Raw genomic sequence first — 27,364 nt, 5'->3', positions numbered from 1 at the left:
CGGCTTCATTGCAGTGACCTCTAAAATGCCACTCCAAGGTAGGGGTGGCCATTTTGGGAGTAAAGTTTTGCTGGAGATATTTTAGGCATTAACTGAAAAGCTGTTACTAGGGGTGGGGTGCCTGGGTGGCCAAGTCGGCTAAGCATCCACCTCTCGGTTTCAGCTTGGGTCATGATCTCACAGTTTATGAGCTGTCATGGCGGAGCCTGCTTGGGATATATTCATATTCCCTCTCTCTCTCTCTCTCTCTCTCTCTCTCTCTCTCTCTCTGCCCTTCCCTCACTCACACGGTCTCTGTCCCTCTCAAAACAAATAAGAAAAAATTAAAAAAAAGACTTGACCAGGTTTTTGATGATTTTCTAATGTCCTGCGCTCTGTGTCATACGATGCAAACAGGCCTCTGTGTTTTCATCTTGTGTTTATTGCAGGATGCACCTTTGACAGTGCAGGACGGCTCTTCCCTTTCCAAACAACAACCTTGTGAATGGCTCTTAAAGCGACTTGGGCGGGAAAAAAAAGAATTAAGTGTAAATGCATAACGTAACTGTCAGCTCTTCTCACTGGCTTGAGTAAAGTAGCGGTCATGTCCTTCCCAAGAAGTAGATGCAAGCCCAGAGCCCATGTTTCTCTTATTTTTTTTAATGGCATAAGCGAGGTCCTTGGAGAAGGATCGTCAGTAACCGGCACCCTTAGCCAGGGCCGAGAAATGGAGGGAGGAGGTGCATGGAGCACTGAGAGAAGTCTGCGCTGTGGGTGGCCCTCGGAAGAGGACAAGGACACTCACGGCAGGAGAGTGCCGTGGGGTCAGGCGGGCAGGGGGCTGCAGCAGAGGCACAGGCTATGGAGGCCAGGAAGTGTACAGCCCGCGTCTCGAGACGAAGGGGCACCCTCTGGAGGGCTGGTGTCCAGTAGGACTTGTTGTGACAATGGCAACATTGTGCAGTGCTGTCCAGGATGGCAGCCACTGGCCACGTGTGGCTCTGGAGCACTGGAAACGTGGCTAGCATGACTGAATCTTGAATTTTATTTAATTTTAATCAATTTAAATTTAAATGTAAATAGCGCCAGTGACTTGTGGCCCGTCTCAGGCATGGTGGAGCTTCAGGACAGTGACTTCTGTGATGGTATGTTGAGTAGATCTGAAGAGGGACACTCACAGAAGGATGCCCCTCCACCCTGCAAGAGGGGACACCTTCCACTTATAGCCTTCCTGTCCAGTGTTCCCAGGGAAGGTCCAGAACTCAGTCCCTGCCGCCCTGCCCGGGCCCCCAGTGTCTGCTCCTTGCCTCTGGGACGGCAACACCCTTGCTACGTGACTCTTCTGGGGCTGAGCTCCTGCAGCTTCACATCCAGAGGTCCAGGGTCTCCCACTTGGCACAGGGATTCCTGGGCTTTATTGCTTTGGCTTTTGGAGAGATTACTCTGTCAGAGAAGATGCTCTTGGGCCCGTGTCTGCCTTTAACCTTGAAATGAACGCAGATGTGGATGAGGTTTGAGAATTCCTTCACATCCCTGCAGGGTGGGGAGGGAGGAGAGATTTGGGGTGGGGGGCGGGGAATATCCTGAAGGACTAAACCCAGGCATATGAGGTGACATGAAGAGTCCAGGATGGTTTTGTGTTCAAAATGCCGTGTCCTAAATGCTTACTATGTAATATGTGTAGACTTGGGCTTCATTTGTTAAAGGTAGCCTAGATTTGAGTTAAAAGCTGAGTATAAGCAACTTGGTTATGAGTCATCACTGAGAGTATTTTCAACTACATGAAATCAGCTTTTGTTTTCATTTACACACACCGTGGCCCAGCACAGTATCCTACACGTCTTATAGTCGGCCTTATATTTGCTGAATGAATAATGCTCCCTCTGTCCCTCCCTCCCTTGCCAGGGTTTCAGACTCACCGTCGTTTGAATTGAATCAGGCCCAATTTGATGCCATTTATTGAGATTAAGTGGCATTTTTTTTTTTCCTGAGCGTGTATCCTCATAAACATTGTGCTGAAAGCTAATGCAGATTTTCAAAATGCGATTTTAAACTCCCTGCCACTGAATTTCTGCTAAGCCTCCTTTTTACAAAGAACACATTTTTAATGTTATAAAATGTAGTAATCATCTTCAGGTTCCAAAATATTAACCAGACAATGCATATGTCTCTAGGGTTTCATTTTTAAATAGCACTTTTGTCATATTCTGATTTTCTATTTCAGGCACTCGTGTGGTCTTAAATTCGTTTTTATGGAGGTAGCGATTCAATGCAGCAGACATTTTTAGCTTACCAAAACAGGATCTTCAGCCTTAAGGATCCAAAGATGAATGAGACCTAGGGCCTGAGCCTGTGCAGAGAATTCTTTATAAAGGTCTTGCCTCTGCTGAAAGCCTCCCTCTTGGTTACCTGGGGGAGGTGAATCGGAGGGAGGTGGAATAGGTCTCCTGATGTGGCTTTTAGGAGCCGGGAGACCTGCCACAGTGTAGCTGGGAGGCAGCTGAAGCCCAGAAATCACAGAATGTGCCGTACTTTTAGATGCCAGAGCTCAGGGCCATCTTCCAGTGGGTTTGATGGAGGGACCTGCCATTTTCACTGTTAAAGGCAAAATTAAGCAGTACAGAGGAATTGGTATTGAGACACACAATTAAACTGGATTCTTCTTCCAGGCAATGTTGTAAGCTATTAGGCTTTAGATTATTTTCCCCCTTATCCCAGCAATTAGAATTTACGGATTTGACTGTGAATATGCAGATTTAGGATGAGAGTGGGGGTTATCAAATGCAGATTTAAAAAGAGCAGATGCAATGTATTATTACCAAAGAAAGATTGAATTAATCTTAAAACAGGTAATGGTTACTGCCATGTGTTTTTTTTTTTTTAATTTTTTTTTTCCTTCTGCTAGAAATGAGAATGATCACTTCCTTTCCCATTCAGCACTATGTCAGGCTGTTGTCAAAGTCCGCTGGGTCTCAGCTTCTGGAGCGTGCCCACCGAAAACCTCCCATCTGAGGGCATTGTGCAGTTATTTACCAGGGCAGCTCTTCTTCTAGGGTCCCACCTGTAGACAGGTGCACCTGCTTAAGGCTTTCTTGGTATCACCCTGTGCAGTTGCTGCGAAACTTCCAGGGAGCTACCATTTCCTCACTGCTTCCTGGGGGAGGAGAAGTGGGGAGGGGCATCTGGAGGTGGAGAGCTTGCCTGAGGTCCTCCACCTGCCTGCCCACCTCCCCCTCTGAATCCACAGCACCTGGCACGGTCGCCCTGGGGCAGGCAGGGTATTCCCGTTCTGGCAGGTGCTTCTCCCTCTCCTGCCCCCACCCTGTCCCTCCTCTCTGCTCCTGGGAACCACCCCCTTCCGGGTCTGTCCTGGGTGACGCTGGGCCAATGGCCCTGTGTACACCCTCCACTCTAGCTCAGCCAGGGCACGTCCTCGGCCCCGTCCAGGGCCCAGCGTGTGCCCCAGGGGCCCGGGCTCCAATGGCTCCTCTGGGCAGACAGCTGGGAGCTCCCCCAAGAACAGCCCCTTAGGGCAATGTTTTGGCTTTGGGGTGACTTCAGCAATGTCCCTGAGAGACGTGGGAAGGGAAGAAGAGTGTTTTGAGTACGACTACCAAGATGAAGAGAGGAAGCCCACCAGCGAGCGGCATGAAAGCCTGGACCTCTTGGAAGAGGGTAAATTCGTACTTTGTTCAAACTGACCCTTTCCCTGTTAGTGTCTAAGTACGCCTGGCTGTTTCACTGATCTCACAGCACTCTTTTATTTCCCTATTGAGGTATAACTTCAAGCACACAGATCTTACGTCGGTGGATGGCTTGTGATGACCCCCTTGTAAAACCACATGTCGTACGTCTGGCACCCTGGGAAAGCCCCTTGTGCCCCAGGAGGGAGACCATTGTCCCGAGTTCTATGACCTGAGATTTATTTTGCTCCTTTGTTCTTGATCTAGACAGATGGAATCAAACAGGGTGCATTATTTTGACTGGTTCCTGTTGCTTGACTGATTCATACATGTTGTTGCAATTATCAGTTAGTTGTCTTTTTGCTTTGTGTGTATATGTGTGTATGTGTGTGTGTGTGTGTATGTGTGGCATTCCAGTACTCTGCTTTAAGAGTTTTGGTTGTTTTCTTGTGACTGAACAGGTTTTGGTAAATTAGCAAGAGACTGAGTCATTATTATTTAAAAAAAAATTTTTTTTAAAAACATTTGTTTATTTTTGAGAGAGAGTGCGAGTTGGGGAGGGGCAGAGAGAGAGGGAGACACAGAATCCAAAGCAGACTCCAGGCTCTGAGCTATCAGCACAGAGCCCAACACAGGGCTCGAACTCACGAACAGTAAGATCATGAGTGACCTGAGCCGAAGTCGGAGGCTCAACCGACTAAGCCACCCAGGCGCCCTGAGACTGAGTCATTATTAAATAAAGTATGTTTTTGTGCTGGTGTTGCTTATCTTTAAAAAGTCATTAATCACTGATTTGAAACAGGGATTTTTTTTTTTTTTTTTTAATTTAGGATTCTTTCAAATGGAAAAGTACAAGGCTGACTTTGAAGTCACCTGGGGACCCACCTTCGGGCTCTGTTAGAGGGACACTGGTTCTGGAGAAGTGAGGGTGTTAATTCAATGAGAAGCCCAGATGCTCAGTGGGAGTTTCCTAGTTGGGCTTTCTGGGGCTTTTGCCCGCAGTGCAGAGAAAGGGATTTTGGGGGTGCAGCAGAATGTTTAAACAGTGACTGCATGTATGTTCTTTAGGTCTTGAGGAAAAACAGTCTGAATACCTTTACAAAGTTCTGCTCTGAAATGGTTTATCTTCATGTCTCAACATAACTTTTATTTTAAAAGTTATTTATAGGGGCGCCTGGGTGGCTCAGTCTGTTGAGCGTCCAGCTTCAGCTCAGGTCATGATCTCACAGTTGATGAGTTCAAGCCCCGTGTCGGGCTCTGTGCTGACAGCTCAGAGCCTGGAGCCTGCTTCGGATTCTGTGTCTCCCTTTCTCTGCCTCTCTCCTGCTCATGCTCTCTCTCTGTCTCAAAAACAAAGATAAACATTAAAAAAATTTTTTTTAAGTTATTTATAATTGGCCTTATCAGAAGTGTTTTCGTTTGAGAAAAACATTCTGTCCTAAAAACAGTAACATTTTACCACAGGACAGTTAAAAGCTTTAAATTGGAGAAAGCGGGGGAAGGGAAGAGCTGGCAGAGAGATGGGGGTCTCCAAGCTGAGGCCTCAAACCCCGCCTGGCCCTTTCACGAAGGAGCTGGTATAGGAATGGCCGGCCGATGGGGACTGTGCATTAGTCAGCTTCCTGCAAGTACTCAGGAAAAAGGCATCCACCTGCTCTCATAGAGCTAGGGCCAGCCCAGGTTTCCCTGGATCAGCTGGTGTCCCTTCCAGCCCCCGTGTCCCCACATCACCTGGGAGCCTGTTGGAAATGCAGATGCTCAGGCCCCAGACCCACCGAGTCAAAACCCACCTTTTAACGAGATCTTCAGGGGATTCCTGTGCATATGAAAATATGAGATGAGCAGTTGCCATAAGCAGAGTGAGATGAGTTTAGAAACCAGTCACAGAACCATATGATTCTAAATTAAAGGCTATACAAGATTCTGGAACAGTGTCTTAGAGCCTAGTCAAGAGAAGAAAACATTTTGTGTTGTATATATTTCATCTATCCCTATTTTTAACTTGAAGAAAAAAACTGGGAGCCAGATGATGGTGATGAGAGCCAGTGTTTATTGTGCTCTTACTACGTGCCAGGCACTGTTCTGAGTACTTCATGTGGATTTGTGCATTTGATCCTTCAAACAGCCAGATCAGAGGTTAAGTGCTATTATCATTTCCATTTCACAGGCTAGTAAGAGGAAACTTAAGTTAACTTGTCCAGAGTCACAGAGCTAGTAAGTGGTTTCAGCCTATGTAGAACAACTCAAGAGCCCTCTGCTCTTAAATCACGATGCTAGCAGTTCTCAAAGTGGGGCCCCCCCACCCAGTAGCACCAGCATCACCCAGGATTGTGTTAGAAATGCACATTCTGGGGCCCTGCCCCAGACCTGCTGAGCCAGGCTCTCTGGGGTGGGGCCCAGCAGACTGGGTTTTAACGTGCCCTCTGGCTGATTCCAACGCACATTGTCCCACACATTGTCCCGTGCTGGTCTACATTTCAGAGATAACCGTGGGTGTTGGTTGGCCACCCCCTCGGGAGTTTCCCAGGCGTAATCTGAAACCTCCTTGGGCAGGGAGAGGTGAAGGAGGAGGCCGGCCACTCCAGCTCTGTAGGTGGCAGTTCAGTAAGCAGAGGGAACCCACGTAAGGACGAGGCTTGTCCTGGGCGGGCAGCAGCAAGACTGGATCTGTGCAGCCACCTGCCAAACCTTAGAAGTGTGTTTAGAAAGAGGCCCTAACTGGGTACGGCCACGTTGGCCGCTCGGGTGTTCGCAGCCCATCGCCATCTCAAGGCTGTGTCCTTGGCGCAGCCTCTGGGAGCGGGAAAGGCCAGCAGAACCCACATTCCAAGGAGGGTGTGGGGAGGCTCCAAGTGGCCGACTCCCGCTCACAGGTCAACTGGAGGTTGCATCTTTTTGTTGACATCCCCCAACACAGGGTCCCTACTCTATGATCACATTTGAGAGGGGCACTGCTTTGTATTTGGCATCTTAGGATAGACTTACATTCTCTTTTGTTTTTTCCCTTCCCATCGCCTTCCTTTCTTCAATAAAATGTTTAGCTGTCCTGTAAGGGGGGAGGGGGTGACGTGTTCATAGTAATTTTAGGACAGTAAGCTCGAAAGAAAGACACTTTATAGCCAGTGTGCTCAGTTTTCTTCGTCAGAGAAAATTCATGAGACTGGCTCCTGGCCTGAAGGAAGTCTGGAGCATAGGTTGGAAGATAGAGGTTTGTTTTGGAAGATTTGGTTTCTGTGGCCAGTCCTGTGTCCCAGAGCAAGCCCGGCGCTGGGCAGGACCCTGCTTTTCTCCGACATTGTCTTGAGTTCATGGGCCAGCAAGTCCCGTGTATGGAAGAGAAATGCTCTTGAATAATGAAATTATGTGCAGGACGTGGACGTGACTGCGTTCCCTGGATTCTGAGCTGGTTTAGGTGCTTTTCTTCCCTGTTGACTGATGTCAAAGAGGTGATTTTGGCTGACCACTGAAGGACAGAATCAGTATTTGGGTTGCTCTGATAGCTGTGAATACATGAGACATGTGTTTTCTCCCAGTCACCTTGTGGGGGTGATGGGTACTTTGTAATGTCACCCTCTCACCTTCAAAGCAGCCTTTGCAATGAGTGCTATTCCCATTTGCAGTCAAAGCGACTGAGGCTCAGCTCGGCTGTCCCTGTCCAGAATTCTACCGCCGTCACCCTGCCTGGGGTCTACCTTCCACTGCACCCAGGCACGAGGTGCTGATGGGGTCGAAGGCCCCTTCTGGCCGTTCTAACCCACGAAGTGGGTGCTCACAGGGAGGCGGGGCTCCCAGGAGAAGCAGCTGTGAGAGGCTGTTTGGCTCTTACCGTCCTCAGGGAGAGAAAGTGTCTGGGCTCTGTGTCTTCTGGCCACCCAGAACTTGCACAGTGCAGACACAGAACTGACCTCAAGCAGCTTCGTCCCGTGTGGCGGTCTTGGAGCAGGGCCCTGCTTGTTTGCCCCAGCCCCCTCTGCTCCGTGTGAGGTCAGGCAGGAAGCCGGTCTCGGTGCTGCTGGGAGTGAAGGGCACTGGCACCAGCATCAGGAGGACACTGACGAAGATGAACTTCGGTGGTCGCTTCCTTGTGGTTTGCTGTGTGGCAGATTCCCACCCGCTTTCTCGAGGGCATGCCTCGGGAAGCCTGATCTCATGATTTTTCCTCACCCGAACACTCCTGAGGCTGTTACCCGACTGCAAGATTCCCTCCCCGATTGCTGGCAGGCAGCAGGATTCGGAAAGAGCACATGGAATTCTCTGGGGGTTACCGAGTGCTCTCGTAGCAGGTTTTGGTTTTCTGAGCCCGCAGGCTGCAGGCGAGCAAGTGTCTTGTCCTCAGAGGTGGCTCCTGGTGGCCAGGGTGTGAGTGGCCACGTCGGTCTTTTGCACAAAGGGCCATTTTCAGGTGATGAGCACTAACCAGAAATTATCATCTGGAAAAGCAGAGATGGAGAAACACCAGTTGGCAGTGGGAACCTACCTGGAACTTGGTGGAGAGCCTGGGGCCCGTGTGACTGTGCATAGCTGCACCCTGCTGGGTCATTCAAGTTCTTCGGCTGGGCCCAAGGTGAAGCCTGAGAGGCAGCACAGACAGCGGATTCCTCCAGTTTGAGGAGGAAATCTCGGGCTGCTGGCGGAGGGCCAGGCTGCGTGGAGAATGGCTGAGGCGGGGAGGCGGGGGAGGTGTGTGATGTCTGCCCTGGAGAAGGAGCTGTTAGGGTCCCGCCTTGGGGTGTGTGTGTGTGTGTGTGTGTGTGTGTGTGTGTGTGTTGACACGGTGTGGCCAGCAGCACACGAGGGCGCTATGCAGGACTCTCTCCTGTAGGGTTACGATCAGGAAGGAGGTGACCCGTCTTATCAGTCCTGGCCTCAGCACTGTGTGCTCGTGGTGTTGATTACCTGGGTCTCCAGCCTGGGGTTTGTTGTTGGTATCCATGGCTACCCCACGCAGGCCTCCAGTGATGTCAGTTGCTCAGGGTGGTTCTCTTACTGGAGTGCAGGTACCCGCATAGCCCCAGGGCTGGCCACGGGCAAGGTTCACCCAGAGCCTTTGTTATTTTGGGGTCCTCTTGCTGCTCTGCCCACTTCTGGCACCTGCCCCCTTCCCCCTTGCCGCCCCGTCTTCTTGTATCCGAACTCCCAACGGCATCTGTCACTTGGCCCTTCCTGCTTGCTCCTCTGTATTCTAATTTATGTGTGCATCTTACCAGCTCAGCTTGACAGTGGGAGTCATGTATTTACTCAGGAGACAGTGGCTAAGAGTGCCAACTTGGGGGTCAGACTGATCAGGCCCTCCCATAATAGCCCTGTGACCTTGGGCAATGTGGATGGCCGACAGTAATACTTTTCTCCTAGGATGAATGTAAACACTGAAGGAGATGATAGCCATCCCACACTTGGCAGAGTGCCAGCACGTGGTGAGCAGTCATAATTGGCGATCACCAAGCAAGCCCTCTTTAGATATCCTGATCACGAACGGCCACCATAGATCAACACTGAGTGTTCCGGTCTAGGGCGGGGTGGCTGTTTATGGCCTCTAATAGACCAGGCCCAAGTCCTTGGTTATGTCCTTGGACAAGCCACTTGGCCTCTCCCTGTCTGGTGTGTTAAATGTGGCTCATACTGGTGTCATGGAGCTGTTCTTGGTTTTAAGTAAATGTTTGTAAAATGACCAGTGTGGCGGCTGGCATGACAAATATACTCAAGACTCATTTCCTTTCTCTTTCGCTGCCTCTTCAGTAACCTGCCACGGTGCTCTGCTCTCAGCCCACCTCGGAAGGGGACTTGAGCCAATAACATAGTCACACTAAAATTTCAGTTAATGATGCTGGTGAGCAGTTAAATGTCGCCACAGCTGTACGATCAGGTCTCTGCTCTTGGCAGTGCTGTCCCTCTCCCACCTCCCAGTGCGCAGACCGGGCTCCACGCGGGCGCAGGCAGTGGCCGAACCGACTGCTGTTGTAGTGGGCTGGCCTCTGCCACCACACTGTCCCGGAGGCCGCCTCAGTGGCCGCCGTGGCAAACCAGCACCTGTTCACCCAGGTGTCTGTTTGCTTCCGGCTGGAGACCACAGCTACTTACCAGTTGATGCCTTTCCTTTGAACACAGCTTCTTTCTTAGCAATCTCCCACCTCGTCATCGCTTTGTGTTACTTTAGACTTGAGATGGCCCTTTTCCAGATGGCTTCTTCCCTCCACCCCCCAAAAGCTGGGAGGACAACGGAGGTGACTCTCTGGGACATTTGCTTATTTGGGGGTGATAAGCTCTCCACCAGAGTTTCATGTTTTCACCTCTCTCTGGGGTGTCGGTTAGACGTGAGCCTTTCTTTCCCAAGACTGGTCTGTGAGAATACAAAATCTTCCCTTTTTTTGAGTACCAATTATGTGTTGGGCCCCAAATAAGACTCTGCTGCCTTCATGTGCCTTACATAACCCAGGTAGGCGGGGGCATGGGACTTTTGTAAGAATTACGTGTGGGGCGCCTGGATGGCCCAGTTGGTTAAGTGTCCAACTTCGGCTCAGGTCATGATCTCATAGTCTGTGAGTTCAAGCCCTGTGTTGGGCTCTTGTGCTGACAGCTCAGAGCCTGGAGCCTGCTTCAGATTCTGTCTCCTCTCCCTGCCCGTACCCCACTCGCACTCTGTCTCTTTCTCTCTCAAAACTAAATAAGCATTAAAAAAAAAAAAAAAAAAAAAAAAAGAACATTCATTATGGCTCTAGCCATTTTTGATGGGTGGGTCCTCACCCTGTTCTTCCACACCCTCTACAAGGGCTGTGTCAAAATAGTTCTTTTTTAAACCAAATAACGTGTGTCTTCTGGGTCGTAGTGGTTAACCCACTTGGGCTGTTGGGCTGATTGTGAAGGTGGATATTGAAGGACAACAGCTAAGCCCGGGCTGAGGCTGTCCTTTGGGAAAAGGATGGACGTGTCATGCCTGGGAGGAGACTCCAGAGTCACCCTTTTCAAAAACCGGAGAGAGGCGGCTCTTGGTTTACCTACAGATGTGTACTATCTGAGCACATTTTAGTGACGGTTCTCTAACTGAAAATAACCTAGTCTCTGTGGGGTGCACTGGTACGTTTGTGTGCCTTTTATCAGGGCTCATTCTGAAGTGGGTGATCGCTCCTCCTGAACAGTTTTGCTGTCTGAGAACCCCGCTGTGGTCTGAGGAAGGCTCAGTCAGGGATTGAGATAACAAGACAGTGCCTCTGCAATGCCATATCATGGGGCAGCGGTTGGGGTACAGTAAATGTAGCCCCCGAATGCTTGTTTGAGTGTCGTTCGCTAACTTAAAGCCTTGAGGTACAACCTGCTGCCATAAAATTCAGCTCTTTTAACTGGACAGTGTAATGACTTTTAGTGAATTCCGAGTTGTACGACCGTCATCATAGTTTAATTTATTTAGTCTTTTAGAGAGCGAGGGAGAGAGAGTGCACATGCATGCTGTAGCGAGGGATGTAGAGAGAGAGAGAATATCTTAAGCAGGCTCCGTGCTTAGTGTGGAGCCCAACGCAGGGCTCCATCCCACGACCCTGGGATCATGACCTGAGCCAGAATCAAGAGTCAGACACTCAACTGACTGAGCCACCCAGGTGCCCCCACCACAGTTCAGTTTTAGAACATTTGTATCCCCTCCCTGTATGAGCTCCCTCACCCCTGTTCACAGCTAATCCCATCCCCACTCCCAGCCCCCAGCAGCCACTTACCTGCTCTCTAATCGGCCCGTATCGGGTACTGAATAGGAATGGGATCCCACAGAGTATGGTCTTTTGTGTCTGGCCGCTTCTGAGCATCAAGTTTTTGAGGTTCCTCCACGTTGCAGCGTGTATCAGTACTTATTTATTCATTTAGAGAAAGTTTCTTTATTTAGAGAGAGAGAGAGGTGTTAGTGTGCAAGAGAGGGGGAGAGAGAGAATCCCAAGCGGGCTCTGAACCGGCAGTGCGAAGCCTGACGCGGAGCTCGATGCGACACACGATGAGATCATGACCTGAGCCAGTTGAGCCACCCAGGCACCCCAATGCTTCGTTCCTTTTTACAGACTGCGCAGACATACCCCATCTCGTGTATCCATTCACCAGTAGAGAGTCATTTGTGTGTTTCCACGTTCTGGCTTATAACGGGGAATGCTGCTGCGAACATTCGTGTACAAGTTTTGGGTGGACATAGGTTTTTATTTCTCTTGGGTAGAGGCCTAGGGGAATTTTTTTTTTTTTGAGAGAGAGTGAGAGAGTGCAGGCAGGGAAGGGGCAGAGAGAGAGGAAGACATAGAATCCGAAGCAGGCTGCAGGCTCTGAGCTGTCAGCACAGAGCCCAGCGTGGGGCTCGAATTCACGGACTGTGAGGTCGTGACCTGAGCCGGAAGTCGGAGGCTTAATCGACTGAGCCACCCAGGCGCCCTGAGGCCCAGGGGACGGTTAAAGTCTGTGACCTCAGGCAAGTCCTGTGACTTTCAGAGCCTGAGTTTCGCTGCCAGAAAGTTCGGAGACCCATGCCTCTAGCCCACCCGCCCTGTGTCTGGCCGCGACACGCAGGGATTGCGGCCCCGCGGCTGAGTCAGAACAGCCATTCAGAGATGCCCCCCTCGTCAGAATGCTTTGCCAAGCTGCCCCGTCTGGATGACTGCTAGCCATCTTCCGTGGGAAATCTTCCCAGCAGGAAGACGGGCGTTGGGGAGGAGCAGAAACTCCCCAGATGGAGGAGCAGGAGAGGGACCGTCCCTGCAGAAGGAAACGGGGGCACACCTGGAACCAAGCCAGACATCCGAGAGTGGTGTCATAGGGAGGGCTGAGCCGTGATGGAGAATGGGCATGGGGGCGGCGAGGAGCCGGTATGGATGGTCCCTGGATGATTTCTGTATCGAGGCTGCTGCTTGTGGGCAGTGGCAGAGCTGGTGAGGGTTTTTAAGTGGAGCATTGACAAATCAAATTCTAAAGCATGTAGACAAAGCTTTAAATAAAGGACGTTTATTCTGTAATGCCTGGAAACTTAGCAGCGGTGGTGACTCATTTAGAATTTCATGGGGATCTTTTCATCTTTGGCTTTCAGGTTCTGAACCTCCCACCCCTTGCCAGGGGCAGGGCAGACAGTAACTAGGTATTAGGTTTACTTCCTGGAGGATCAGGGGCCAAATGTAGGGATGCTTTTTCAACTGACGGCTGCTGTTACCGGTCAGAGAGAGAGAGAGGGGGGATAATCCACCGCTTTGTGGACCATGCTTTTCTCTGATACTTGAGTGCCAGCTCCTGTCTCCACTGGGCGTATCGAAAGTTTATTCAATATTGTATGGTTGTTATAATAAATATTACAGAAAATAAAATTTACTTTAAAAAAAAAGCTAGTGCTAAGGTACAGAAGATAAAAGGAGAAATTATCGGGGAAGGGGACTAGAATCGGGTTCTAAAAAAAAGTTGAAAAACAGTGCTCTAGGTAATTAAAGAAATGACCTGTGAATAAGCTAGAACACACAGCCAAACTACCCAAAGGTGCAAATGTAATGGGCAGTCGTGAATATCTTCCCTCCGTTCATGGATGTTGGCTACTTGGTCTTAGTGTTACAAGGGAGCAGTGTCCCCTGAGGTCTTGGGATACACACACACTTATGTATATAGGTGTATAATTTTATATATGTGTGCATTTATGTACGTGTACACCCTCACACATATTTCTATGTGTGCAAAATATTCATTCACTTATTTGCTCCATACGTATGTAAAACTGACATAGGAGAAATGTTCTCAAAATTAGGTTAAGAAATGATGAGAGCAGGGGCGCCTGGGTAGCTCAGTCAGTTAAGCGTCCAACTTCCGGTCACCATCTTGCGGTTTGTGAGTTCGAGCCCCACGTCAGGCTCTGTGCTCACAGCTCAGAGCCTGGAGCCTGCTTCAGATTCTGTGTCTCCCTCACTCTCTGTCTCTCCCCTGCTCATGCTTTGTCTCTCTCTCTCTCACTCACTCACTCTCTCTCTCTCTCTCACTCAAAAATAAGTAAAAGGTAAAAAAAAAAAATTAAGAAAAATGATGAGAGCTAACTGTTGACATAACTTTAGGGGAACCATTTCACCAAAATGCAGCACATAAATGGGAAGTGAGGGCTGCTAACAAGAGTTTCTCCGAGAAGTCTGATAAGGCCAAAATGTCAAGGGGGTCTTGTCAAGCCTGTTAATGTGACGAGAAGACACAGGTTCACAGGTTGTGTGCTGGGACCTTCTTGCCCTCCACTTCATCAGTCAGGCCTCCTGAGTTGTGCCTCTGGCTCCCTGCTCTGGCCGCCCTACTGCCTGCACAGCCTCTGCCCTCTTCTCCCGCTCCTGCCCCAGGGCTCCTTCAGATGGCCACTTCCGATCTGTCCCTGGAGAACCGCACCCCCACCCCCACCCCCAGTCCCCAGCCCCATTGTTTTCTTCCCTGTGGGGATTTCTCTTGGGCCTCAGGTCTTTACCCCCGAGCCTCTCACTTGGCTGCATCTCCTTGGCATTAGGCAAGGACTCATTTCTATTCAGGGCCTGCTCTCTGTGGATACTGGGGATTTCTTGGCTGAAGATGGCTGCCAGCATTTATCCTCAAAATCGTTTTGAGCACGGTTTAATTTGCATCAAGTTTGCATTCCTGATTTTCAGCCAGAGCACCCCGCCTCCCTTCTGATCTGCACCTTCAGTTAGCTGACAACCCAGTGCGGGCCTCCCTGTCTCTGCTCAGCCGGCCCCGGGGCCACTCATTCGAATTTGGCTTCATGATTCTACCTGCCCACCCAAGGATTGGCACTCAACCCTTTTCTCACTGCAGATCGGATTCTTCCTAACCACAGTTTAGTACCTCCAGCTCCCGGGAGGACATTCCTGCTGTGGGCTGTGCACGGCCCTCTGCCTGGCACACACATGATCCCGTGGTGACCTTAGCCGCTGTCCCCTTCGCCAGTGACTGTGCTAGGGCAGCCCCAGCATGCTTCTGAGCTTCTGTCTCACCTGCCTGTCTTGCCCGGGGACCCTAGGCCTAGGAAGTGGAGTGCCTTTGTCCCCTCTGCCCCAGCGAGAAGCCCAGATCCTATCTTTCTGATTTACCACCCACCCTGTCTTCTCTCGTAACTCTCTCAAGAAAAGAGACCACTTCTCTCCACTTTTGCAGCCACTTAGAATTTCCTTGGATTTGTCAACAGCTTTGACCACCTCTACCCCCACCTCCCACCATTTCTCTGTGCTGGAGGGAGAATCGTTCCTGAAATACAGCTTTTATGTAGACACTCCCCCTTTGAGAACCCTCCAGTGGCTTCAGTTGTCCCATTATTAAAGTCCAGAGTCCCTAAAGGGACTTGCCAGGTCTCACACACCCTAGGCCCCTGCCCAGGAATGCCCTGATGGGGAACCTGCCCGTTTTCTGTGTGTCCTGGAAGGGCTAGTCTCCTGCCCTTCTCAGCACAGAGCCTGGCGCACGTTTGGTACACGTTAGTTTGACACTGTTAGAGGTGTCCTAAGTGTCCACTCTGTCTGCTTTGCTACTGTTGGTGTATTATACTTCTTTTTCTAGAACTTGGACCCTACCTTTATCATGTTGTTGTAGAGGTTTATGGCTGTCCTTTTTTTTGAACATCCTTTGAGTGGAAGTGGATTGATTGGGTAGTGCTCCCTTGGTCAGAACTGGAGCCTCCATTTGGAATACTGTTCCCGTGGAGAGAGAAACAGGACCGTGGTTTATTGGACATTGAGTATCTAGAAAGCTGCTTGGAAAGTGCAGCCCGTACTTGTCTTACTGTTTAAAGGCCTCACTGGCTATTTTCCCACCTCATTGTTCTCACTCCTGCCCCTCTCATTTCTTGGAAGAGGAAACCGAAGACACAATTACAGGGCTTTTCCAGGGCCTCATGACCTTGGTAGAGTGTCCTATGAAAACCTAAGCCTCGGAGTCCTGGCACCAGAGATCTTTCCCCTATACCACAGATGTTTCTTGCTCTGTTTATGCTTCCAAGAATTGTTGATTTGTGCCAGCCTCAGCCTTGACCTTGGATCCTTTATGGTTCCCCCCCTAACTTAGTTAGGACAGGAGCCAAATTGGCCTAGGTGCAGTCCTTACCTTACAACCTCATTTGCTGTGACCTCAGTCGGGTCCTTAACTTCTCCCGGCAACAGTTTTCTCATCTGTGGAATAGTCACAACAGCACATACCCTTCAGGGGTGTGGTGAGGCTTAAGGAAAAAGCTCCTTAAATCCCAGACATAGAAGGGACTTTATAAATGTTAACTATTGCCCTTGCTGGGAATCTCGTCTTCGTCTTCCTCTTGTCTTCTCCTTTGTCTTCCTCTTTGTCTTCCCCCTCCCCCTTCCTCCCCCTCCGCTTTCCTCCCCTTCCCCCTCCCCCCCTCCTTCCTCCCCCTCCCTCCTCTGCAACCCCTTCCCCCCTCCCCCTCCTCCCTTTTTTTTTTTTTTTTTTTGAAATCCACCATTTGCTAGCTGTATGACATCAGAGGAGTTATTTAACCACTCTGGGCTTCTGGTTCCCGTTTGTAAAATGGAGTTAAAGTTCTATCCTGTAGCATTTATTGATAATCCATTAGAGTAGTATTGAACATGGCCTGGCCATAGAAAGTGTGCCCAGTAAGGGTCTGATTTCTCTGCTGCTGCTGTTACTGATTTCTCTTAAAAGTTGCATCAGGGAGGATCCCAGGACCCTATAACTATAGTCGACTGTATATTTTCTGAAAAATATTTTAAGTAATTCTTTTCCTATCAGTGCATGGTCACTACAAAAACAAATTCTTTTTAAAGCACAAAAATTAAAATGTGTAATACCATCTAAATGTCAGTTATTTTTATGGCTATCCTAGTTTTTTTTCTGTGTATTATGAATCAGTACATTTTCTCCCGGTTGGAATTGTACGTATTTTTAAAAACATAACTGGAACAACAGTGCACATACCTTAACAACTCAGGGTCAACAGTGGTTTTTCACTTATGCCTCTGACTTCTGAAGCTGGGAGCTGTCAAAGGCCTGGGGACTTTGGGGAGGTCTCTACCTCACCCTGTAGCCCTGACTGAATGTGAATGGTCACCCCTGCCCTCCTGTCACCATGGGGGCATGGTGACAGTATGTGCCCGACTGGTTGATGCTAGAGAAAGCCCACCATTCCAGGTTTACATCTATGGGGACAAGAGTTAAAGTACATTAAAGCTGTTTAAGATTAGCCTCAGACAAGGGCAACACGAGGGATCTTTGTGGTCATAGATACACAAACCTACACAGGTGATAGAATTGTTAGAGGTTCGTCATTCAGGAGCACGCAAGCACACGTGCACACACAGATGAGCACCAGTTAGTCTGAGGAAATCGGAGTCAGATTCCTGGATTTTATCAATGTCCGTGCCCTGGCTGGAATATCATTTTACCAAATGTTACCCCTGCGGGGAAACGGGGTAAAGGGTATAAGGGATCTCTGTATTATTTCTTGCATCTGCATGTGATTATCTACACGATTCACTACAGTGACCTCAGTTCAAAAAATTAGCGTACAAAATGTGAGTGTAATTTCTAATTAATACAATCCCGGAGAAAAAAAAGCAGCGCCGAATCGTGCTCTCTCGTGTTAGGGTGACATGGGGCCAGATTAGTTAAGGTGCAGCCCGGTGTAATTTTCCTCCCCAACAGCAGAGGGCGTGGTCCTCGAAGGCAAGGGGGGGCACTAAGCAGGCCCCCAGTCATAATCCCGGTTTCAGCACAGAGGCCTTTTGTGACTGCGGTGGGGGTGGGGAAGGGGGAAGGGGGTCTGTTTCCAGTCGACCCGGGAGCCGGTGAGGGGGGGGCCTCCTGCATCTTTATCTGAGCGCCCACAGCCCAGCACAGCTGTCCAGCATGAAAACTAACTCCTGTCGGGGCGTAGGAATCTTCACTTAGGGATTTTTCCTGACCCAGGGCTAAGGGAACAGTTTAGAGCAATTTGAGCCGGACTCCACCTCCATCAAATTAAACTCTGTTGTAAACCAACCCTTACAAATCCCCCTAGCCAGGCAGCTCCCCTGGAGGGGAGGAAGGAGAGTTCCTGAGGCGAGCCCCGCCCCCGCCCCCCTCGGCTCTCATCAAGTGCAGGGTGAAGGCGGCAGAGGGAGGGGCCCCGCCTCCTGGCTCCGGAAGGCCTTGCTGGTAGGATTTCAGATTTGGAACCAGATTTCGGGGCTCCTTCAGCTAGAAAATCATTCCAACAGATCGGATTCCTCCGAGCCCATTCACGAGGCCGATCTTTACTTGGGTTTGATAAAATATTTAGAGACCTATTGCATTCCAATCGTAGAATCTACTAGCAGTGTTAGGTTGGCTGAGTAACCCACTTAATTTCCAAATGCCTTGCTTGGGCTGCTACTGAATGTGGGTCATTGTGAGAGCTTCGCCAAGTCCTCACCAAGAATTATTTTGTAGAGTCGTCGTTATAAAGAGTTACTATGAGGTTACTTCTTGCAAAAGTGGCAAGTTTATAATTTTTTACACTTGGGTCCTCAACCCATTTACATTCATTCCTTCCTCCCCAGAATAAAGCCTATGCTACCTTCTTGGTGTTTGTCGAATTGCAAATCGATTCCCTGCCATCTATTTAAGTAAAGCAACCCTGAGGTTTTTCCGCAGACTAAAGCATTCTTTCATCACATGACCTTTTTCCCCCCACAGGAGAACAAAGACGGTCAGTTCTAAAGTGGCCTACATACAGCCTCTTATGACCACAGTAAATTATACATATGATGAAATATCACTCTGTGTACGTGTGCGTATTTGTGTATAGCAGTAATAGTCTTTTTGGTGTTGATTAAAGAAGAATCTACTACCCTGGTTTTCGTGGTGTAGAAACTGGTCTCCTAGCCGTAGAATTGAGGGGAGGGGAGGGGAGGAGCTTTGTCATCATGTCATTATCAGCTAAGAGTGTTATTTAATAATTGCACCACCAGCTGCTTTCTGAAGGATCCCACTCTGTCCATGTGGTTGGGTCTCTATGGTTAGTGAGGTCTACACCCTCTCGTTCTGGTAAGTCACACATTGGTGGCTGTGCTGCTGACCCACTTCCGTTTGCTGAGTTTATATGCAGCCAGACCCCTTTCCACTCCAGCACCTCGTCTGTAGTGTCACCTCTAAGTGTGCACGTGCATGTGAGTGTGCGCGCGCGCACACACACACACACACACACACACACAGTGTCAAACCCTTGCAGGATTGGAAGTTACCCCTCTCTCGGTCCTCCTTGGGGCTCTTCCCCGGAAATGAAATCCAATGGTGCCCAGCACAGTGTGGGTTGAACACAGCAAAACCAACAACCCTTTGTGCCCGATCCACAGGCACAATTTGAGGGCCACCTGTTTTGGTGGGTCATTTGTTTGGCCGGTTTGTGATTGTCGTTTCATTGCCACTTTTATTTTTTGCAGTTTTATGTGCTGAAAGAGTTGGCCAGATGACTAAGACGTATAATGACATAGATGCTGTCACTCGGCTTCTTGAGGAGGTAAGTGTTTCCTGGGAGGCAAAGGGCCATTTATGACTGATTAAATTGATTAAAGAATACATATTGTCTGTCTGAGTGAAGAATTACCAGAATTGGGCCCTCTCAGGGTATAATGCAATGGCTTTACTTTTTGAACTGGTAGCTATGTAAGTCTTTGTAGCTATAACTTTGTACAAGGTATGTTAGGTTTTAAAAGGAATGTATTAAAGATATAAAATAGGACTACTTGCTAGAATAGCCAGTTTAAGATTTTTTAAATTACAAAAAAAAATTTTAATGTTTATTTTTGAGAGAGAGAGAGAGAGAGAGAGAGAGAGAGAATGAATGAATGGGGTTGGGGCAGAGAGAGAGAGGGAGACACAGAATCTGAAGCAGGCTCCAGGCTCTGGGCTGTCAGTGCAGAGCCCAGTGTGGGGCTTGAACTCATAAACCGTGAGATCACGACCTGAACCGAAGTCGGACGCTTAACTGACTGACCCACCCAGGCACCCCAAAGTTTAAGATTTTTTAAAAACCTTTAAACTGTATTGTACTACTATATTTTAAGGGTGTCTAAAAATGTCAGAAAAATACATCATTATCCATATCTATATATTAAAAAAAAAACACTTCCATCAGGTTAAGGGAATAATATGCAGCATAGAAATAAAATCAGCATGGAAAGAAAAATATAGGAAACTTGCTTAGGGTTGGATGAGTTGCTGGTATTTTAGAGACTGGTTTTCTCAGTTTCTCCTTAGCATTCTGTTGGCAGTTGAGAATCCCGGTGCTGTGCACACCTCTACAAACAGATGAGTAGCATGTGTGGACCCCCATGCCTAGGACCGGCCAGAACACAGTAGGTTCTTAAAAGTATAGGGGCGCCTGGGTGGCTCAGTCAGTTGAGCGGCCGACTTCGGCTCAGGTCATGATCTCACGGTCTGTGAGTTCGAGCCCCGCGTCGGGCTCTGTGCTGACAGCTCGGAGCCTGGAGCCTGTTTCGGATTCTGTGTCTCCCTCTCTCTGACCCTCCCCTGTTCATGCTCTGTCTCTCTCTGTCTCAAAAATAAATAAATGTTAAAAAAAAAAAAAAAAAAGTATATATTGAATAAGTGCCCAGCTTTAAATGTTACCAGGCCTTCAACGGCACAGGTGCTAACTTAGACCCTCGTTTCTGCTCTGGAACTGGGATTGACTTTGGGTCATGTTCTTATTCATTAGCCCTTCTCCAGGAAAAGAGTAGAATCATGTGGGAAATGCAGAAATCATGGTTGTCATTTTCGGCCGGTCGTGGGACAAGGTTGAACACAGGGCTGAGTGGGAGTGATGGGACCCAGAGTTTTTAGAGGCGTCTTTTTACCCCGCTTTTTTTTTTTTTTTATTAAAAAAAAATTTTTTTTTAACATTTATTTTTGAGAGAGAACGTGGAGGAGGGGCAGAGAGAGAGGGAGACACAGAATCTGAAGCAGGATCCAGGCTCTGAGCTGTCAGCACAGAGGCCAACACGGGGCTCAAACTCACAGACCGTGAGGTCGTGACCTGAGCTGAAGTCGGAGACTTAACCGACTGAACCACCTAGGCGCCTCATTTACCCCATTTTTTATGTCTCTCTTCCCCTGTGTTTATTCCCATCTGCATATCCAGTTTTCTCATAGCTGCTCCGAAGCCTGGACTCTGAATTCCCCCCCCCCTGAGTTTCTCAGGGCTCACCTGCCCAGCAGCTCGTTCCCCCCCCTTCTCCTGCAGTTGGTCCCCCACTAGTGGACCCAGCTGTGTTGAGTGTGGGCAGGAGCTGAGAGCACTTGGCCCCCTGCATGTCACAGCAGTTACCAACTTCTCGGGCCCAAGCAAGTGATGCTAGGTTTTGGGCTGTGTGACAAGGCCTTCTGGTGGCAAGTGGCTGGCATTAGGCACTTGGGGGCCAGCTCGGTTGGCAGCACTGACTTTTTATTCTTTATTTTTTTTTAATGTTTATTTATATTTGAGAGAGAGAGGGAGGGAGAGAGAGAGAGAGAATGAACACGAATAGGGGAAGGGCAGAGAGAGAGGGAGACACAGAATTGGAAGCAGGCTCCAGGCTCTGGGCTGTCAGCACAGATCGATGTGGGGCTCAAACTCCTGAACCTCAAGAGAAGACCTGAGTTGAAGTTGGACACGTAACTGAGCCACCCAGGCGCCCCATAATGTTTTGTAACGTTTATTTTATTTTTGAGAGAGAGCACAAGTGGGGGAGGGGCAGAGAGACAAGGGGACAGGGATCCAAAGCAGGCTGTGTGCTGACAGCACAGAGCCCGATATGGGGCTCAAACTCACAAACTGTGAGATCATTACCTGAGCCAAAGTCGGACGCTCAACTGACTGAGCCATCCAGGTGCCCTGGCACCACTGGCTTTTGAAAATGGTTCATCACAGAACCTTTCCCACTGTGTCCATTCCTTCCCCCCCCCCCCCCCCCCCCCCCCGGGTCCTGCCATGCTGTCAGGACTCCCTTGTGTTTCCAGCATCCGCCCCTCACCCCCCACTGTTAGCCCTCCAGTCTTCTCAGGGGGCTATGTCTGGACCTTTCTTTTCATTCCAAGGCCACTCCGCTGCACCGGCCCCCAGAGCCTCAGCGGTGAGGTTTTGTTTTTCTCTGCAGCTGCCCCCATCCCAAGCCTGCTGACCACTTTGCCCCACCCCCCACACTTGGAGACACTTAGGAGGCCTCACTGTGGTATCCAAAAGCCACCTACGGACCACATTCTGAAACCCCTTCGAACTTGTCGCCAGGGACCTGCCCCATCTTTCCCTGGCTCATCGGGACCTGTGAAGCCGTCCGTCACCACGGCCCCAGGTGGTCTGTACACAGCCCGCCTCCCCACCCCCCCACGAGCCCCGTGAGCACAGCAGTCCTCTTGCAGTTCCCTCCGTTTTGTTTCGTACTTTTTCTGGGATGCTGCCTCTGTGAGTGCCCACTGCTTGCAGTTCTTGGCTCCTGCCAGGCGTGAGCTGGAGTGCCACGTGATCCCCCCACAGGGCGAGATTTGTCTCCGCTCGAACGTCTGAGGCTTGCTTCCGAAGAGGCCGGGGACCACAGCCTTCGTGCGGATACCGGATACTGGGTGTCAGTAGTTCCCCTCCCCCAGCCCGTCTCCTGCCGTCATCCTTTTAAAAAGCTGAGTTGTTGGAAAGAAGGCTTGTGGGGCGCTTTCCTCAGGTGGCTCTCTTGTGCCTTCTCTGTTTTATTTTTAGCAGCTCACCATGGCAGTGGTCTGGGTGTCTCTGGTTTATTCATAATGCCATTCTTGTCCTGATAAGAGCCACATCTGAGTCACTGCCTTTCCTTGGAACTAGGTGGTTCCCGGGTTAAAGTCTCCCGGCCTGGGTCACGTGACAATTGTACCGTGCTCGGCTTGGCTTTCGTTCCCTTTCCTCTGATCATCTGCTTTGGTTTGCAGGCCTGCCATCCGCGGGCAGGGTGCCGGGGAGGGAGGCGGCGGGGTGTGCACGGGATGCCAGAGCACAGCCCGTCGGCAGGGGGGCGGAGGGGAGCTCTTGCTTCGCCTCCACGGGAAAGAGGATTCCGCAGCTTGCCTTGGCATCCTGCCGCCGGATTTACCTTTTGGAGAGGGCTGTTCCGAGGGTCCCTTAGTCATGCGTTTTATCCTGAGATCGGTGAATGAGATGAGTCAGCTGCTCAGTGTGGGAGGCTTGTTGCTCTCCATCCCGAGGGCTGTGTCAGACAGCACGAGTGCCACCGGCAAAAGGGGCTGAGCCACGTCACAATCCTTTTCGGCAAAGCACAGGCAATTGGAATGAGCTCCACGTGGCTGCATTTCCCGAGGAAGGAACCGGCTCTCTTCACCGTTGATTTCCAAGGGCCTAAATGATTTATTTGTAACCTGTCGTTCTCACTGTCGTTTAGCCCAGTGGTCATAGCCTAGATGTTTTCCTGTTTTTAGAAGTAAACACTTACCGTATGTCGGCGGGTTGTAATAAATAGGAGTGCTTTCATTCCTTTGGTTCTCCAGAAGAAACCCAACCCGTCTGTCCCCTTAGGAAAGAAAACACAGCTCTACTACAGTAAGTTTTTACCTATTGTAATTTGTAGATGAACTACCTTTAGATAACTTTTAAGTAGTCTCTACACCCAATGTGGGGCTTGACCCTACAACCCGGAGATCGAGTCCCTTGCTCTAGTGACTGAGCCAGCCAGGCACCCTCCCTTAGATAACCTTTAGGCACCATGTAACTTGTTTAATTTTTTCATTTCATCCATAAATATTTTTACCATTACTTTTTGTCTTTTTTTTTTTTTCCCAGCAGAGAGTTTTTATGTTACTCTAAAGATGAGATGTTTGGTGTAGATGAGGGGAGGGCCGCCCAGCTGCAGGGCAGGGAGGCCCCCGGGTCTGAGGCTTGCCGTGTAATGGCGGAGGGCGAGGGGCTTCACTGGGCGCACAGCTCATTGGTTTTTCTTCCCCTGCTTGTTGCCCTTGAGCTCTGGCCTCTGTGTGCCGTGGGAAGCCCTCGCCGTCCTTCGGGTGCTCCAGCTGGCCTTGCCCAGCGGACCTCCATGATGACCATTTTTGCTCGATTTGTGTGCCGTGGGGTCTGCCCACAGGACGTGGCCCCGGGCGTACAGAATGCCTGTGCTTGTTGGAACTCAGCACAGTCCGCCCCGGGATGGACGCGTGATGGCGGCACAGCGGCCAATGGGCGTGAAGTGCTAGCTGGGTATTCAGCGTGAGAGCTTGTTCCGGTGGGCGGATTTAGTAGACTTGCGTTACGTTCATGGAGACCATGCTTCCAAATGGACACTGGTACTCCAGTTTTAACTGAGTTTTAGCCGGCCGAAACTGCCTGCACCAAATGCTCGCTTTGAGTCGGCCTGGAGAGCTAGGTTCCCTCCCGCAGTCCCTTGAGGTCCTTTCCCCCAGGGACCAGATGAGCACACCTGTGGAGCTAGGGACCCTCCTTGGAAGACGCTGTAACCAGCGTGGGTAAGTCCACAGAGAGGAGTGTCTCAGCTCATTGGGCAGCTCATTGTGCAGCTCATTGGGCTGGTCCCCTTTGTTCCTTGGCAGGCACAGGAGGAGGCACGAATTGTGGGAATAAGTTGGACGTATCTGTGGCCCTTGATGTGACACCCAGCTGGCTTCTGGGGCAGTGGTGATAACAGTTGCAGGTTTTAGGACTGCGAAGACCAAGGGGAGAGGGACCACCATGTGTGCAAGAGAGAGTGTCAAATCCGGAGTTCTTCCAGACCGTATTTTGACCTCCAGCGCTTGCCTCATATTTCAGTGAAACTCCCGTGAGAAGCAGGGCAGGTGTGCTGCTGATGCACAGAATAATTTGGTGCAGATGTAAGAAGTTAGAAGTAAAAGCTGCCTTTTTTTTCCTTTTTTTAAAAAATATCGTTCACCTCTGAATCATAATGCTAGAAGACTTTTCCAAGGGTAACCCCACCTCCCCTCGCCATCTAAGATGAGAGAACAGATGAGGGAATTGGGTCCTGAGGATGTTGGGGCAGAACCTGACCTCTTACAGTCATGGAGAAGGGTTTGCCCGGAGCAGTTAAACTCGACCGGTACCCACTGTAAGAAATGCACCTTAGGTTGTGACTGGATACTCGCCTACATAAATACGTGACAAGCAAAAGCGTAAACATGAATTAATACCCTTATCACGTGGAATTCACTTTGGTATTTCAAGTTTGTGCCGTTGAATTTCATTTAAAGCAAAATAGCAGTTGCCATTACAAAAATGATTCTCAACCTACTGACGGTTTATAAAAAGCTAATCTGGAGTCTACCTGACCTTTGTTAAGTGGAGGCTGTTGTTCCGAGGCCGTGTACGCATTTGCCTTTGCCACCTGTTCAGATGGGATACCAATCAGGAGATAATAGGCTTTTGGTTCAGTTTTATAAGGAAAGTAGTCATGTCAAGAATGGGAGTTGAACTTACCCGTTAAGTAAGTTACCTGAAGTTATTTGTTACAACTTTCTTAACACCTCCGGTGTCTGCCTCTTTACTGATGGCACCTCCCTGAGGAAACTTAGGGACCGGCTTTATAAGGATTTCACAAATACCAAAGCTGCTGCAGAGAAATGTTTTTGGAAGCATGTTTCTCTGGTAGGAACAGAGACTTGTTTTCCTGGGACTTTAAGGGTCTCTCCTATTGCCTGAGGTCTGCGTAGCTCTTGCGCGTTCTGTGGGCAGAGCGCCCCCCTTCTCTGAACAGGTATCGAATGCTGGTATGCGGATGGCAAGTGATTCATTCCTTCGGCATTTCTAAATGCCCTATTTTCCTCAGTTGACACGCAGCGCCCTTGGCTCCTTCAGGAAGCGCAGGTGTTTTGAACGTCTGTTCTCACTCTTGCCTTTCATAGAAAGAGCGGGATTTAGAACTGGCTGCTCGGATCGGCCAGTCGTTGTTGAAGAAGAACAAGACACTAACGGAGAGGAACGAGCTTCTGGAAGAGCAAGTGGAACACATCAGGGAGGAGGTGAGGAGCTGTGGCGAAGGCCGGGCCGGGTGGGCTCGGGCTCAGGCCCCCTAGACCTGCCTGCTCCGAAGCGGCCACCTGGAGGCAGAAAGCCGCCTTCCCGCTGCGCCTGCTGTTCGTGACCCTCCTTCCGACAGTGTGGACGGCACCAGCTGGGTAGGAGCAGCCCTCATGGTCCCCGTCTCCCAAGAGTCCGCATCCTCCATAGGCTGGGAAAGACCCTCAGCACGTGGCAGGAGTGCACACGGGCTAAGACGGCAGTGAGCAGGGGGTCCTGAGGGGGGTGGGCGTGGGCAGGCTGGCGGGGAGCCCGGTCAGGAGGAGGCCAGCCTGTGCTGCAGAGGAGGCCAGTGATCGCACAGTCTTCCCTACAATATAATTTCGTGTTTGTAAAACAGACCCAAAAAATAGCCGGTTGTTGTCATGATAGAAACCCTGTCATTTCCATGATACAAATCTTGGCGAAAGAGTATCAGTGGTCAGGGGTGGGGGTAGAGTAGGTTTATCTTAAGGGACTCGGGTTTCAGAGGAGTACCACTGGTTTCCCAGAAGGTCATGGTGTGGGCAGGAGGAGGCAAGTTCTGCAGAGTCAGATGGTGTCACAAGGCTTAGGAGTTAGAGCCAGGCCCTACTTTGTACCTCTTTTTTAATTTTATTTTTTTAATGTTTGTTTGTTTATTTTTGAGAGAGAGAGCACAAGCAAGGGAGGGGTGGCGAGAAAGGGAGACACAGAATCCATATCAGGCTCCCTGGTCCAAGCTGTTACAGAGCCTGAAGTGGGGCTCAAACTCACAAACCATGAAATCATGACCTGTGCCAAAGTCGGACACTCAACCAACTGAGTCACCCAGGCGCCCCTGTAGTTTCTTTTCCATTATCCTGTTCTTTTAATTTGGAATTTTAGCTGTGAGGACTTGCATTTGATATTCTTCTTCTCCTGGTTTCTTCTCCCTTTTTTTTTTTTTTTTTTTACTTTTTTTAATGTTTATTTTTGAGAGAGAGACAAAGCGTGAGCAGGGGAGGCACAGACAGAGAGGGTGACACAGAATCTGAAGCAGGCTCTAGGTTCTGAGCTGTCAGCATAGAGCCTGACACAGGGCTCAAACTCACAAATTGTTAGGTCATGACCTGAGCTTAAGTTGGACGCTTAACCTACTGAGTCACCCAGCCACCCCTGTTTTTGTTTTTGTTTTTGTTTTTGTTTTTAAACATGTATTTATTTTTGAGAGAGAGATTCCCAAGCAGGCTCAGAACTGTTAGCGCAGAGCCCAACATGGGGCTCAAACCCAAGAATTGTGAGATCATGACCTGAGCTGAAATCAGGAGTCAGCCATTTAACCGACTGAGCCACCCAGGCACCTCTCTTCTCCTTTATTTTCTATCAGAAACTTTCTAAATGGGAAGGGATGCCCTTACTTGTGTCTCTTAGATGCATTCAGACCTTTTCCTCATTAAAGCTGTTCCCAGCTATTGTTGTCTGGGTTTAATAATTGTTTTCATATGATGAAATAGATATGCATCTTTTGAAAGACAATAAGGTCAAATGTGGTTGTGTTTTGGAGAAGTAAAGTTGACCCCTGCTTTCCTTGCCCCCAATGGCCATGGCCTGACTTCCCCTTCCCTCAGGCATTAAAGCATTCCAGGTCAGCCTCGTCTTTTTTCTTTTTTTTTTAAATCTTATTTATTTTTGAGAGAGAAACAGAGCATGAGAAGGGGAGTGGCAGAGAGAGGGAGACACAGAACGTGAAGCAGGCTCTAGGCTCTGAGCTGTC

General features: G+C 49.6%; 1 protein-coding gene across 15 annotated transcripts in view; it reads left to right on the top strand.

The window, feature by feature from the left end:
- Positions 1 to 27,364, top strand: part of TRAK1 (trafficking kinesin protein 1) — a 158,282-nt gene that overhangs the window by 63,041 nt on the left and 67,877 nt on the right. For 13 of the 15 annotated variants that reach the window (XR_009611951.3, XR_009611949.3, XR_009611950.3 and 10 more), the window contains 2 exons: positions 19,049 to 19,125; positions 25,476 to 25,592. Coding sequence is in view for 12 of the 15 variants with exons in the window: in XM_060638354.3 (XP_060494337.1) it covers positions 19,049 to 19,125; positions 25,476 to 25,592 (194 nt within the window). In the remaining 3 variants the exon portion in view is untranslated. Of the gene's footprint in view, positions 1 to 2,903; positions 3,655 to 19,048; positions 19,126 to 25,475; positions 25,593 to 27,364 lie in introns of those variants that run through there. The other 2 variants (XM_060638355.3, XM_060638358.3) reach the window with 2 other exon arrangements.

Source organism: Panthera onca, chromosome C2 (assembly GCF_046562875.1).
Source record: "Panthera onca isolate mPanOnc1 chromosome C2, mPanOnc1 haplotype 2, whole genome shotgun sequence".
Taxonomy (NCBI): Eukaryota; Metazoa; Chordata; class Mammalia; order Carnivora; family Felidae; genus Panthera; species Panthera onca.
Note: the sequence above shows the minus strand (reverse complement) of the source record. Positions and strands in the feature narration are given on the sequence as shown.